Source organism: Callorhinus ursinus, unplaced genomic scaffold (genome assembly GCF_003265705.2).
Source record: "Callorhinus ursinus isolate GAN/ISIS: 27379988/994484 unplaced genomic scaffold, GSC_fseal_2.0 scaffold18, whole genome shotgun sequence".
Taxonomy (NCBI): domain Eukaryota; kingdom Metazoa; phylum Chordata; class Mammalia; order Carnivora; family Otariidae; genus Callorhinus; species Callorhinus ursinus.
Window position 1 is genome coordinate 32886805 of NW_027397080.1, and position 13434 is coordinate 32900238.

Here is a 13434-nt window from a genome sequence, read left to right on the forward strand (position 1 = left end):
AGGTGGATGTTCACTTTTTTTTTTTAAGATTTTTATTTATTTATTTGAGAGAGAGAGAGAGTGAGTGAGAGAGAGCACAAGCAGGGGAAGAGAAAGAGGGAGAAGCAGACTCCCCACTGAGCAGGGAGCCTGATGTGGGACTCGATCCCGGGACACCAGGATCATGACCTGAGTTGAAGGCAGCCGCTTAACCTACTGAGCCACCCAGGTGTCCCTGGATGTTCACTCTTAATAAGCAGGCTTATTTAATCCATCCATTCTTATCTTCATCTGTTACTGAGCAGAGCCATGGGCCATACACATGGAAGGGAACACAGCACAAATAGACAAGTATAATAATGGCAGACTGTGGGGCGCCTGGGTGGCTCAGTCGTTAAACGTCTGCCTTCGGCTCGGGTCATGATCCCGGCGTCCTGGGATCGAGCCCCGCATCAGGCTCCTTGCTCACCAGGATGCCTGCTTCTCCCTCTCCCACTCCCCCTGCTTGTGTTCCCTCTCTCGCTGTGTCTCTCTCTGTCAAATAAATAAATAAAATATTTTTAAAAAATTAAAAAAAAATAATGGCAGACTGTGCTAAATGCTCCAAAGAAAATTATCAGGATGATGTGAAGGAGGGCAGTTGGGAGGGCACACTAGGTAATCATGGGCAGAGAGGGGCACCGAGCCTGAGACCTTGCAGGACAAGAAGAAATCAGATACAAGAAAAGCCACAAAGAGTTCAAAGCAGAGGGAGCAACAGGTACAAGGCCCCAGAAGCTGGAAAAAATGTCAAGCCAAGTACAGTAGACCGATGTGTGTGAGACTCAGGACCTCAGGGTTGGGGTGGTGCTGAGGATGGAGGGGGTGGGATGAGGAGCATGGGTTTCAGTGTGGGGAGAAGGATGAGGGGTGGAGTGAGGTCATGGGGGGGGGGTTGGGTCTACTTGACCTTCTAGACTAGAGGTATCAAGGAGACCATTGGTTGTATGTGAGGAGTCTAGGGACACTTGGGGAGTTATACTTAAAGGCATGATCTTGGGTCATAACAAAGGTCAAGTGCAGATAAAGATGAGGGGAGCTGTGTGCCCTGAGGCCCTTCAAGCCCAGGGAAGGGGAGGGAGCAGCAAGGAGATGGAGAAGGAGTGGCCAGTGAGGTGGGAAGAGAGCGAGGAGAGGGTCCCAGGTCCTGGGGTCCCAAGGAAGAAAGGTCAGCAAGGAGGAGGGAGTGACCCACGGTGTCAGATGCTGCTAGGGAAGCAGGAAGAGGTTGGAAACCGGACCCTGGTCCTGAGCAGGGGGACATCACCAGTGACCTGAGTGAGAGCTGTCCCCATCACCGGGGCGCAAAGGCCTGACCAGAGTGGGTTCAACAGACGATGGGAGGACAGTGCACAGAGGCAACGCTTCCAAGAAAATTGGTGCAAGGAGATTGTCTTAGTCCATTCAGGCTGCTGTAACAAAATACCACAGACTGAGTGGCTTCAACAGCAGAAATTTCTCACAGTTCTGGAGCTGGAAGTCCAACATCAATGTACAGAAGGATTTGGCTCCTGGTGAGAGCCCAGGGTCCTCTTCATGGCTTGTAAGTCAGCCACCCTCTCACTCTGTCCTCACAGAGAGAGCCAGATCTCAGGTCTACTTTTTTTTTTTTTAAGATTTTATTTATTTATTTGACACAGAGAGAGAGAGAGAGAGAGTGTGCACAAGCAGGGGGGAGGGGCAGAGGGAGAGGGAGAAGCAGGCTCCCCACTGAGCAAGGAGCCCCATGGGGGGCTAGAACTCACCACCTGGGGGTCAAGAGTTGCACGCTTCACCGACTGAGCCAGCCAGGTGCCCCTCAGGTCCATTCTTTCCCTTATGAGGGTGCCAATCCAATCATGGAGCCCCACCCTCATCTAAACCTAATCAGCCACCAAAGGCCCCACCTCCTCATACCGTCACTTTGGGGGTTGGGGCTTCCACTATGAATTTTGGGGGGATGCATTCAGTCCATAGCAGGGAGAAAAGAAAAGGGGTGGTAACTGATGGGAATGTTAGGAGATCAAGAGACTGCCTTTCTTTTTTAAAGATGGGAGATATTAAATAATGATTAATCCCCAAGTGTCAAGCTGGTCTCTGATGGGAACAAGGGCTCTTGTTCCGAGGTAACAGTGGGTGGGGTGGGATGGCGGTTCCTGGATGTTGCTGGGTGGTTAGATGTGGGCGTGTCTGAATACTCTCTTTGGATTGCTTCTTTGTTTCCAAAGAAAGAGCAATGGAGGGGCACCTGGGTGGCTCAGTTGTTAGGCATCTGCCTTAGGCTCAGGTCATGACCCCGGGGTCCTGGGATCGAGCCCAGCATCGGCATCGGGAAGCCTGCTTCTCCCTCTCCCACTCTCCCTGCTTGTGTTCCCTCTCTCGCTGTCTCTCTCTCTCTGTCAAGTAAATAAATAAAATCTTAAAAAAAGAAAAGAAAAGAAAAGAAATAGCAATGGAAGTCATCAGCTGAGAGAGAGGCTGGGGAAGACGGGCTGGCATTCTGACCAGAGGTGGCAAATAGTCACTTAGGAGAGGATGCTTGGATTGTCAGGCAGCCTCAAGGGCTTGCTGGGGTTGGGAGCTCTATCAGCCAGGAGAAAGCACACCAATTTTTTAATAGAATTTAATGTAAAGGATTGTTAAGTAGGTATAAAGACTGGTAAACTAGTTAATGGAAGGGGTGAACAAGAGCAGTAGCAACCGTAGGAAGCAGCTGCCACACCTAGGGTGGTTTTATTAAAATGTAGGAGCTTAAAGGACGGGCCCCAGGGAGTTGATATCTTGGCGGGGGGTCGTGCAGCTGGGTTGGGCTGGGGTCTCTGGGGAGAAGAAAGGAGACTGGTTCTCCATGTGTTGGAGTAACTGCAAACTGGATTCAGCTACTGTTTCTGGAATGTGCCATCCAATGGCCACTACCAGGATGAAGAAGCAAGAGTGGGTGACATTGACAGAAGAGGAACAAACAGGAAGCAAACAGGATGATGCCCCTCCAGCCCCTACTGAAAGAACAAGAACGGCAGCAGCCTGCAAAGCAGGAATGTGGTTTGCAGGCAAGAATAGCAGGATGGGTTCGGTACTTGGTCACCGGGCACAAAAGGCCTGAGTTTAAGCCTAGACCAGTCAGTATGGTGTGTTTCCTCCAACTATTGTAAGCCAGGATTGGATTTCTGCCAGATGAGGACATTGCAGCCAGGTGCGTGGAGGACGCATGCAACTGAGTGGTTACAACAAAGGACCCCAGGATGTAACTGGTAAGGACAAGAGGGGGTGAGGATGGGTGGAAAGCAGTCCAGTGGATCGTAGGCCTGGGGATGAAGACCCCCCGCTACTCAACTTGTGGCGCATAGAACCCCACCACCAGCAGCATCTTCGGGGAGCTTGTGAGAAATGCAGAATCTCAAGCCACTGAGACCCACTGAATTGGAATCTGCATTTTGAGGAGATCCCCCCCGGTGATTCCTGTCTACGTGCCAGCCTGAGAAAGGCAGGCACAAGAATTTTTGGAACTGGGAAACTACAAGGCACGAGCTGGAAAGCTAGGTGGTGACGATCGGAGGGTGGGCGGCTCGTATTTGAGATGGCGGAGGGGTCAAACTGGAGCGTGCACCTGCCTGCAGCAAGGAGGGCTAGCCCTGGGAGATACCGCCCCTGGGTACCTGCTTCAAGGCTGGGCACTTCAGGTAGGAAGAAGCCAAAGTGCATCTCGGGCATTAGTACCCCAGGACCAGAAAGGCCTCACCTCCCCAAGTTGGTGGGTTCGACTCCCATTCCACTAGCTGGTGATACATGGTTTCGTGAATTTCCTTATTTCTTTTCTCTTTCCAAAACTTTCAAAAAGTAGAGCGAACCCCTTCATTTCTCTTTGGGCTCGTCCAGCCTAGCTCCCCCCCTCCGATCGCAGTGGGACAGGCCACCCGGCCTCCTTCCTCCCCCCTCCCCCCGCCCCGGCCTGCAATAGGACGGGCTTTGCATTCGGGGAAAAGCAATCGCTCCCCGAACGTACAGAACAGGACGAAACGGTGGCGGCCGAGGGGCGTGGCAGAGCTATTGGTACGGCCTGAGCCCTGCGTGCTCTGCGCGCTGCGGGCTCTTTGCGTCTGCGTAGTGCGCCCACCTCCCTTTCTGCCTCCGCTGCCGCCATGGCGCCCGTGGTTAGTATGGCTCCGCGTGAGGCCTCTGCTCTGGGCAGGCACGTGGGCTTCGCTGGCCCGGCTCCTGCCCGGCTCGCACGGGACGACGCTCTGCAGAGTCCGGCCGGGGCCGGGCTGGCAGGCCGGCTGGAGCGAACCAGGGCCGCTCCGGGGACCAGCACGTTGTGGGCGGAGGAGGCCGCGGCCTGGGGCGCGAGAGGAGCCCCGGAGCTCTCGGGAGGCCGCGGCTCGGCCTCGGGCCCTTCTCTACGGCCAGCGGGGAGCTGGAGCGCCCAGGCTGCGGCCTGGGCCCTTGGGAGCCCGGCCGGCGTGAGGCAGCCAGGGTCTGGGCCTGGCTACCTGGGCGGAGGGCGGGGAGGAGGTAGGGGACCTGCCACCCTCGGGAGCCGCGCATCCGGGAAGCCTACGGCCGGGACTCGGGGACCAGTGGGAAGGGGGCCTGGCCGGCTTGTTTTCAGAGAGAGGCTTGGGTTTGGGGACCCTCGCAGCGTGCGTGGAGGAACTTCGTTCCTCGGGGCACACCTGTACGGACCCTATGTGGTCTAGGGCAAGGCCCGGCTCCATTCAGTTCCAGCCGGGCGGGCATCTGGCCGTGTGGCGCCCTCATGTCACTCCACCTGCAGCTCGCCGTCCTCACAGGTTGCGTCGAGCAAGTCGTGTTCCTGCCCCCCTTCTTTGTTGCGACACCCTTGTTAACATTTTCGGTTCACCTAACTCTTTCTGCCTGAGCAGGTTTTTAATGCCTATGCATTTGTATGCCTTTGGTTTAAAACCTTGATGGAAGGTTTGGAGCCCATTGTGGGCAGGTCCTTTACTAGCTGATGTGTCTGTGTCGGGGCTAGATCTTACAGCAACCCTTTTGATCGTTACTAGGAAGAGACGTCTTGAAAAGAGATAAGTGATGTTTGCAGAAGCTAAATGTTTGAAAAGCTGACCCAGTCAGATTTTAGATGAAAGTCTTCTAAAACAGGAAGGGAGACCAGATGTGTTCTTGGAAAAGTCTTTTTAGATTCTGTGAGGCTTTTTGGAGTGGACGCATAGGCGGGTAGGTAACGTTGTACAGATGCTTTTTTAGTGGTGTTGGAGTTTGCAGAGGGAGAAGACTAATGGAAGCTTTGTGAGTAAAGGAGCTGGATCCTTGTAGGGTGTGCTCAGACTGATGGTTTAACTCATAACGCAGCAGTTGATGGTGTGTTGTAATTAGAACCTAAGTTTTAGCCTTATCTCGTCCCAACTGGCATAGATGTGTTGGTAGGACGTTCAGTTCCCTAGGAGGTAGGTGAGATAGGATTAAGGGAGAACAGCTTAACTGGATCGGGACCCCTAAGTCTGGAGAGTTAGGACAAGTATTCATTTCAGATTAAAATTGTTTCAGGTGTGCAAGACATTTGTATGCCTGCCCTAATCCCGGAATAAAGTGAGTGACGCTTCATTTTGGAAGTTTTATGGTAAATAAAAGGAAATGTTCCTTTTATTGTGGTTCGTAAGATAACAGACCTTCATGCCCATAGATTGGGGAGGCTGGAAAGTGTAAATGGGCCAAGAGTGCTAGAATGATGTGCCCTTCAAAAGGGCATGACTCCAGGCCCCGAAGCTTGCAGAACAGTATCTTGGGTATTGCCCCTGGACACTCCTGGGTAGAGCACAGTGTCTGGGCAGGTTTCTTGCTTGGCTACCTGGCAAGGGAGCACAGCTCCACAGGTTTTGCATTTGTATGGGCTTTTCCATCTCAGGCATTTTTGGTTTTGTTAACTTTTTGGTGGTTGGGGGAGGGGGGGCTGGTTGTGCCTTCATCTCTTTATCATTTGTGTACCTTCTTAGAAAAAGCTTGTGGCGAAGGGGGGCAAAAAAAAGAAGCAAGTTCTGAAGTTTACCCTTGACTGCACCCACCCTGTAGAAGATGGAATCATGGATGCTGCCAATTTTGTAAGTTACACCCTTGATGCCACTCAGGACAGTAATGAACCTTCTGGGATGTTGCTGAGAAAACCTACCTGCCAGAGCACATTTCCGGTCTCAGGCTCATAGGCAGCCCTGCAGTTCTGGCTCTGTGTGCAACCTTGGAACTTGGTCTGGTTATTTGTTTCCAAGTCTAGCTTTTTCTCATGTGTGTCAGTGGTGAGGAGTAAACATCAGTGCTAGAGAACTACCTCAGTTTCTTCTCCCTCTTTCATTTTGTTTCCAAAAACGAATTTACTTAAAAGTTCCCAGGGAACAGCAAACTCCACTGGACCCAGTGCCCCCTTTGCACTTGGGTGTGTTTAAGCATAAGCATTGGGCCCTGATCCTCACGGGACGAGGGGTTGCCTCCCCTGGGCCTGACTGCTGGACAGATGGCAGCATTTCTTCAAGCTTCCCATCTTGTTAGGTATCAGAGCTGCAGTGTTTATGTTAAAATATCCCGCTTGCTGACTTGTGATTGGAGCTTGTTTTTTCCACACGCTGCTCGGTACTGATACTTTGCCCCTATGTTTGGCCTCATCCCCCAATATTTTTCTGTTTCAGTTATATCTAGAAAAATTAACCTCAGTCCCACATTTTGACTCTGCAGTGTGGTTTTCGCAGTTGACTTTTCCTATTCCGTAGCCACACCTGGGGGTTCAGACTTCTTGTGCAGAGCCTTCTGACTCCTCATTTGCTCCTCCTTGCCAAGATAATAGCATTAAAACAAGAATAATTTCAGGTGAAAAAACCTAAAGACTCAGCCTATGGCCACTAATTCCATTGAATGGAATTCCAGTAACCTCTTGTGTCCCTGTCCCCAGGAAGTCCCCGAATCGGCTCCTTAGTCTCTTCTTTTTGCAGTGACTTCTTATTTTCTCTGGGGCCTCTTTTCCCTCCTAACCTTTGTGGCTTCTTCCAGTTTGTGTCTGTGATGGCCCTGCCCTGGTGTCCTTTCCCTCTGCCTTCTCTACACTCACTTGTATATATGATTATTTTTCTTTCTAGAAGTTTCTGTAGGATAAAAAACTTGAGTCATTTATGAGTCTCAGATGCAAATGTCGGGATTTCTGACCTAGTCACTCTACCCTGTGCTCAGTTAACATATGGTGTATTGGAAGATTTTTTAATTTTTATTTATTTATTTTTTTTATTTTTTAAAAGATTTTATTTATTTATTTGACAGAGAGTGAGAGCAGGAACACAAGCAGGGGGAGTGGGAGACCGGAGAAGCAGGCTTCCCGCCGAGCAGGGAGCCTGATGCGGGGCTCGATCCCAGGACCCTGGGATCATGACCTGAGCCGAAGGCAGTCGCTTAACGACTGAGCCACCCAGGCGCCCCTAAATTAAAAAAATATTTATTTATTTTTTAAAGATTTATATGTATTAATTTGAGAGAGAGACAGAGCACAGGCCTGGGGGGAGGGCAGAGGGCAAGGGACAAGCAGACTCCTGCTGAGCCTGGAGCCCCATGCGGGGCTCCATCCCAGGACCCATAGATCATAACCTGAGCAGAAACCAAGAGTTGGATGCTTACCTAACTGAGCCACCCAGGCACCCCAGCGTATTGGAGTTTTTAAAGAGGATTATAGGGGTTTGGGGCTGAAAGGGACTTCATATCCTTGCAAGAGCAAGAAAACCAAACATTCCTTTTATTTTTATCTTCTTTCTTTTCCTTCCTTCCTTCCCTTCCTTCCGCCCACTCCGGGGCGCCTGGGTGGCTCAGTCGTTAAAGCGTCTGCCTTCAGCCCAGAAGGCTGGGATTGAGCCCCGCATCGGGCTCCTTGCTCTGTGGAAAGCCTGCTTTTCCCTCTCCCACTCGCCCTGCTTATGTTCCCTCTCGCACTCTCTCTCTTTCTACCTGTCAAATAAATAAAATCTGGGGGGGGGGGGAAACGTAGGCTCTATGCATGCTCCACCAACGGAGCCAGCCAGGTGCCCCCAGAGTCCTTTTTAACAGAGACTCCTGAAGTCCATGTAGTTGGATGACCTGTCCAGCCTTCCATGGGGAACTAGCGTCTCTGGGCTCCTGGACTGCTGTCCGCGTGCTGTGCGTGCACAGGGCCCCTGAGCTGATGAAGAATTTGGGTTTCTGCATGTTTTGCTCCTTGTACCAGGTTAAAGACTTCTTCCTCTGATGGTACTGAGAGCAGTGCCTTATAGTTCTTAGGTTCAGAAGCTGTAGGTACTTTGTAACAGTTTGGCCCTAGGTTTCCTGTCTTGTCTTACTTTGGCTTTTCAGTCAAGCCTTTTGTATAAAGGCGCATCTGACCTTGTGTGGAAGCTGGCAGGTACGTTCATGCTGGGATGTTTTCATGTTCTACACGGAGATAAAGGTCAATAGTGCCATTTTCTAATTGCTCTTAGATTTCAGACCTTGTATTAATAGCTGAAGATTGGCTATAATTTTTTTAAAAGACTGAACATTTGAAAAACAACTCTTTGTTCGGTGTTAGGAGCATAAAAACATGCAAGGGTCTAATGAGTGGGTGGAACTCTCACTTCACTAATTGATTGATTTGACGATTTCCACAGGAGCAGTTTCTTCAAGAGAGAATCAAAGTGAATGGAAAAGCTGGGAATCTCGGTGGAGGGGTTGTAACAATTGAAAGGAGCAAAAGCAAGATTACTGTAACTTCTGAGGTGCCTTTCTCCAAAAGGTATGGGACAGATGAGTGTGACCTGCCGGCACCCTAGCACTGTGTTCCGCCCCCACCCCAGAGGGATACTGCTGCCCCAGAGTCATTCGGGCTTTGCTGCAGCTGTTAATTCCTAGAATGGGGCCCAGTGCAAGGAGGCAGTGAATGAATGAATGTTATGGGGGTTAAAAGCATTCAATTTTTGATAGTTTTAAAAATTTCGTTTTTCACGGACTGAGGTATTTCAAGCAGTAGAGATGCTCAGACCTGCTTAGTATTAAAAATGAGAATATTGCTTCTTTTGCCTCTAGGTCACAGTTGAGGAGCTTTCGTTTTTATTTTACTGAAGTGTAGTTGACATACAGTGTTGTATTAGTTTCAGGTGTCCAGCCTAGGCATCGATTCTCTACATTATTCAGTGTTCACCATAGTGTGCTTTCTTTTTTAATTCTATTTATTTTCCCTGTAAGTGCTAGTATCATTGGGTGAGGACTCTGAGATCTCAGTGTAGACTGAAGCCATCCTTTTAATTCCTGTGGGCCTGTTTTCTAAGTCAGAGACCCCAGTTCACTTAGCCTGCGGTATTACACGGTGGTTACAAGCAGTCGGACCTGTTTATACCTGGCTCCTAGCCCAGAGCCAGCATATTCTTAGGAACTTTCAATCAAATGAATCAAGTAGTCGGAAATTTGAAGTTGTATTAGGACAGACAGTATAGTTCAGCCTTTGCTTTTTAGCTTTAATTATTATTGGTCAAGAAATGACTTCCTATTCTGCCTGGCTCGAGTTCTTTTTATTTGTGCAGAAGGAGATCTGATACCATGAGAGACTGGTGCAACAATAGGGTCTCCAGGGCGTACAAAGCCTACAACTCTGGGCTTCCGCAGAGCTCATGGGGGAGATGCTGTGATCTTCGTGACCCGTTTCCACGCTTACCAACCTGGCGTGAGAATGGCTGCTAGCACCCCTTCCGTTTTCACAGATGCCTGTTTGTCTCTAGTGTGGGAAGACTGGAGCCTTCGTCTTCATCACTTTCCTCTCGGTGACGATAGTTTGACTGTCTTGTAGCGTTCTAGGTGTTCCTACTTGAGGACCTTTTCTTGTCTCCGAACTTCTGTAGCTTTTTCCCTAGTTTCTCGAGGTTCTTTTATGACAAATTTTAAACGACCGGAAATTAACCCCCTCCTTACCGGAATACTATGTGGTAGAAGAAATAAATGACAGAAAAGAATACTTTTTAGATGGAACGACCAAATTGATTTATTTTTATATAGGGAAAAGAGGATAGAATTGAACTGAGATCTTCACATCTTTGTGAAGATTGCTTTGTTGACAAGTAACACTGTTGAACAGAACAGTATTCATTTCTTGGAGATGGTGAGTCTGTTGGGGTTCATTAATACTTGGGTCCTTGCTCATAGGCCAGTTTCCCTGTGCATCTCCTTTAGTCCCCATAACGGTTGGAAGAGATGGTAAGTATCAGGAGTTTCATTTCATAGAAGGAGAAACAGGTTTGGAAAGGTTAACTTGCCCAGCAGTGACTTGGCTTGGTGTTCTATTCCCTCTTCTCTTTATGGGTTTGGGAAGATGCCCCGGGGCCTCAAGAGTAGGCAGGTGAGAGAAGAAACCAGATTGTAGGCTTTGCGTAGTAGTTGGCATGTTGAGCCCAGAAGCCAGTTGCTGCATTGATAGAAAGAGCGAGTTTTCTAAGCAGTTTGCTGTGGTGACTGCTTAGCCGTCTCCCAGGGCACAGCAACCACACTGAGACTGCGTGCTCTCACCTGCAGAGAGGGGGCCAGGGCAGGGCAGGGTGCGTCCTTTTCCCCAGGAGTTGGGTAGGGAGCGTCCCATCGTAGAAGTGAGCGTATACAGCAGCCCAAACAAACAATCCGATCATCTGAACAACCTCAAAAGGAGGTTCGAATCCACGAGGTGTGATGTATGGGAAGTACTTGGAGCTCAGAAACCCGGTGACTTCTCAATAAAAAGATACTAAGATTGTGTGCTGAATTGTTAAGTTACTACCATGATACCTTTCTCCAGTGGTCACTAAAAGCCACTTCGTAGGTGTTTTGCTGTTTAATGGACAACTTATATCTACTTTTCTGTTCTCAATTTTATTGCCGGTTTAGATGAAATGTGGGTGATATTTTTGGCCTTATCTTTGCCGTTTTTGAATGGTGGGAGAACACCCTGAATTGTAGCGATTTGAATGCACGGGTTTCATAAAAGGCGCAGTGTTTGAGAATGCTGGGAGGCCCTGTGGTGGAGTTCTCAAGTGTTCTTTCTCTGCAGGTATTTGAAATATCTCACCAAAAAATATTTGAAGAAGAATAATCTCCGCGACTGGTTGCGCGTAGTTGCTAACAGCAAAGAGAGTTACGAGCTGCGTTACTTCCAGATTAACCAGGACGAGGAGGAGGAGGAAGATGAGGATTAAAACGCGTTTATCTGGAATATTTTGTATGAGTTCTTAAATAAAACTTGGGAACCAAAATGGTGGTTTTCCTTGTATCTCTGCAGGGTGGATCGAACAGAAAATTGGAGACCGTAGTAAAAGCTTCACTTGGGCTGCCGTTCACTTATTTGTAATTAGACTTTTTTCCTGCTTGAAAATTTTAGTTTTTTTGTGGTAAGAAAAGCAAAGTAAGAGGTAAGCTCCTTTAAGGGAACTGCCAGTGATTTGACCTTGAGCAAGTGGTTAAGGGTGTGGAAATGTGCGCCCTTCAGTTAGTCACTATTTTACTTCAAAAAGCGGGACAGTTTTATCTGGTGCTTTACTCAAAGATTCGGGTATACCATCGTCGGGACTCCTAGTTCATTGAGCAAAACCAGCGACTTCTTCAGGGTTCTCTTGCAGGAAAAAGGTAGTGTTGGTAAAAGAGCAGGGTTCTGGGGCATTTACTTCAGTTTTTGGTTACAAATTACTTGCACACAATGACTATGTTAATCCTTTTCCTGTAGAAATAAAATGTCCTTTGGCGCTGCTGCATATTCTCCTACGCTCCAGGAAAGAGTCCTGGAGGGCGGTTATGGAAGTCCCAGGTTTTAAATTAAGTAAACATGCACAAAACTGAATTTGTAAACAATCACGGTTTCTACGGCTCCGCAACGAACTGTCCCTCTGGCCCCCAGCAGGGGGAGCTGGAAATGAGCAGTAGTAGAGCTTCCAGAGATGGACATCTGTGCATCTCCCCAGGATCGCAGCCTTTTCACGGGGTGGGCGCCAAGGAGAAGCGATCGAGGGGCAGTTCATGCTGAGGAGATGAGGGAAAACGACGTGCCCAGGGAATGGTCCCTTCTGTGCCATTTGGGCCATGGCTGGATTTAATGTCAAGTAATTCTACAGACTGACATGAATCAGGGCTAGATGAAAGTGGGATTTTGTTGCCTCACGTGCAGAGGCTAGAGGTCTGTGAAAGGTTACTGAGTTGTAAAGAAGTCATTGTCGTGAGAGCGACTTTGAAAAGAGACCCTGATGCCTTATGGTGCCCTTCCGAAATCTAAACAATTCTGCAGAAATGTGTGCATTGTCTTAAAATTATAGTGTATGAAACCATGTTAAGGTTTGCCCACAGCTAATTTCCACACCTGAAATTCTTGGGCTCTGCTAGCTGCAAAGCTGGAAATTAAATGTTGGAGTCCTACCTTTGCTCCAAATTAACATTTGGTGCTTCTTGGATTGAATTTAACATGTTGAGTCTTTGCAATTTCATTTGTGGTAAAGGCTCTAGCATTTTCTATTTCTATGCAAATTTCTTGTAGTGGAATTGTTTGCATGTTTGTCCACCCTAGGGCAAGGAGAGGTTTCTTTCCAATGTAACTGAGGCATCAGCTGGTTTCTGTCCCTTACCCTGAGCATTAACTTTGTTAGTAAGTTTATGACCTGGGTTTGCAAATTGTACTTGTTTGTTGCATCGATGTTCACCTGTGGTGATTTTTAGTTTCATTGTAAAAATATTAACCCTGGGTGGAAATTAGCATAGAAGTTTTTCTTTTTTTTCTTTCAAACTACTTCCAGGTTTTTAAAACTTGTAATAAAATTGAAACTCATTGGTTTTTCTATGCCTTTTTGAGCTCTTGTAATTGAGTTTTGATCACATTTTATATTAAAGTGGCTAACACATGGCTACTCATTGTGGAAGGCTTTTTTTTTTTTTTTGGTAAGGATTGGCATGTTAATCTATTTAGCAACATTGTTTTCCCTACTAATTGCTGTACGAACAATGACCTTGGTCTTCGTTAAGCCAGAGAAGAAAATGTGTCCTTCATTCCCATTTTCTTTACCTTTGTTGTGCCTCAGCGAGATTCTGGAGTTGGTCATAACTGAACTGTCCGTGTAGAATTTATTTCGATCCAGAGCTGAGAGGATAACTTCGCAAAGATGACTTTTTCTGACAGAAGCTTTGTAGTGGGAGACCTGAATTACTTTACACCCATTACATCTGGACCGCATTTAGACCACTTTGCTTTTTAGCTCTTGACTCCTGACCTACCCGCCTGATGGGAAGTATTCATGGCACAGGAAGAGAGTGGGTGGGTCACGAAGAGCTTCAGGCTGAGGTGTACATTCACAAAGGTGGTGGAATCGGGAGGTGCTGCCGTCTAGTTCTTAGCTGATTCTGGTTACCAACACCATCTCTCGGCTAAAGATTTAGTATTTGTTGTTCTTTCAAAAGCCTCGGTGGCACCCACCTTTCCCGTGA

At 48.2% G+C, this 13434-nt stretch overlaps 1 protein-coding gene across 1 annotated transcript; it reads left to right on the plus strand.

Annotated features, from left to right (window-relative positions):
- The first annotated feature begins 4009 nt into the window (after positions 1-4009).
- RPL22 (ribosomal protein L22) lies at positions 4010-12860 on the plus strand. The gene is made up of 4 exons (XM_025856547.2): positions 4010-4148; positions 5970-6074; positions 8625-8749; positions 11024-12860. The coding sequence occupies exons 1-4, from the start codon at positions 4137-4139 to the stop codon at positions 11166-11168; spliced, it is 387 nt and encodes a 128-aa protein (XP_025712332.1). The 5' UTR covers positions 4010-4136; the 3' UTR covers positions 11169-12860.
- The last annotated feature ends 574 nt before the right edge of the window (positions 12861-13434 follow it).

Bases quoted from the DNA above. Each gene is read 5' to 3' on its own strand.
- RPL22 (XM_025856547.2), top strand. The intron at 6,075-8,624 runs GTAAGTTACACC...CGATTTCCACAG, and splicing joins TCATGGATGCTGCCAATTTT to GAGCAGTTTCTTCAAGAGAG. The intron at 8,750-11,023 runs GTATGGGACAGA...CTTTCTCTGCAG, and splicing joins GAGGTGCCTTTCTCCAAAAG to GTATTTGAAATATCTCACCA.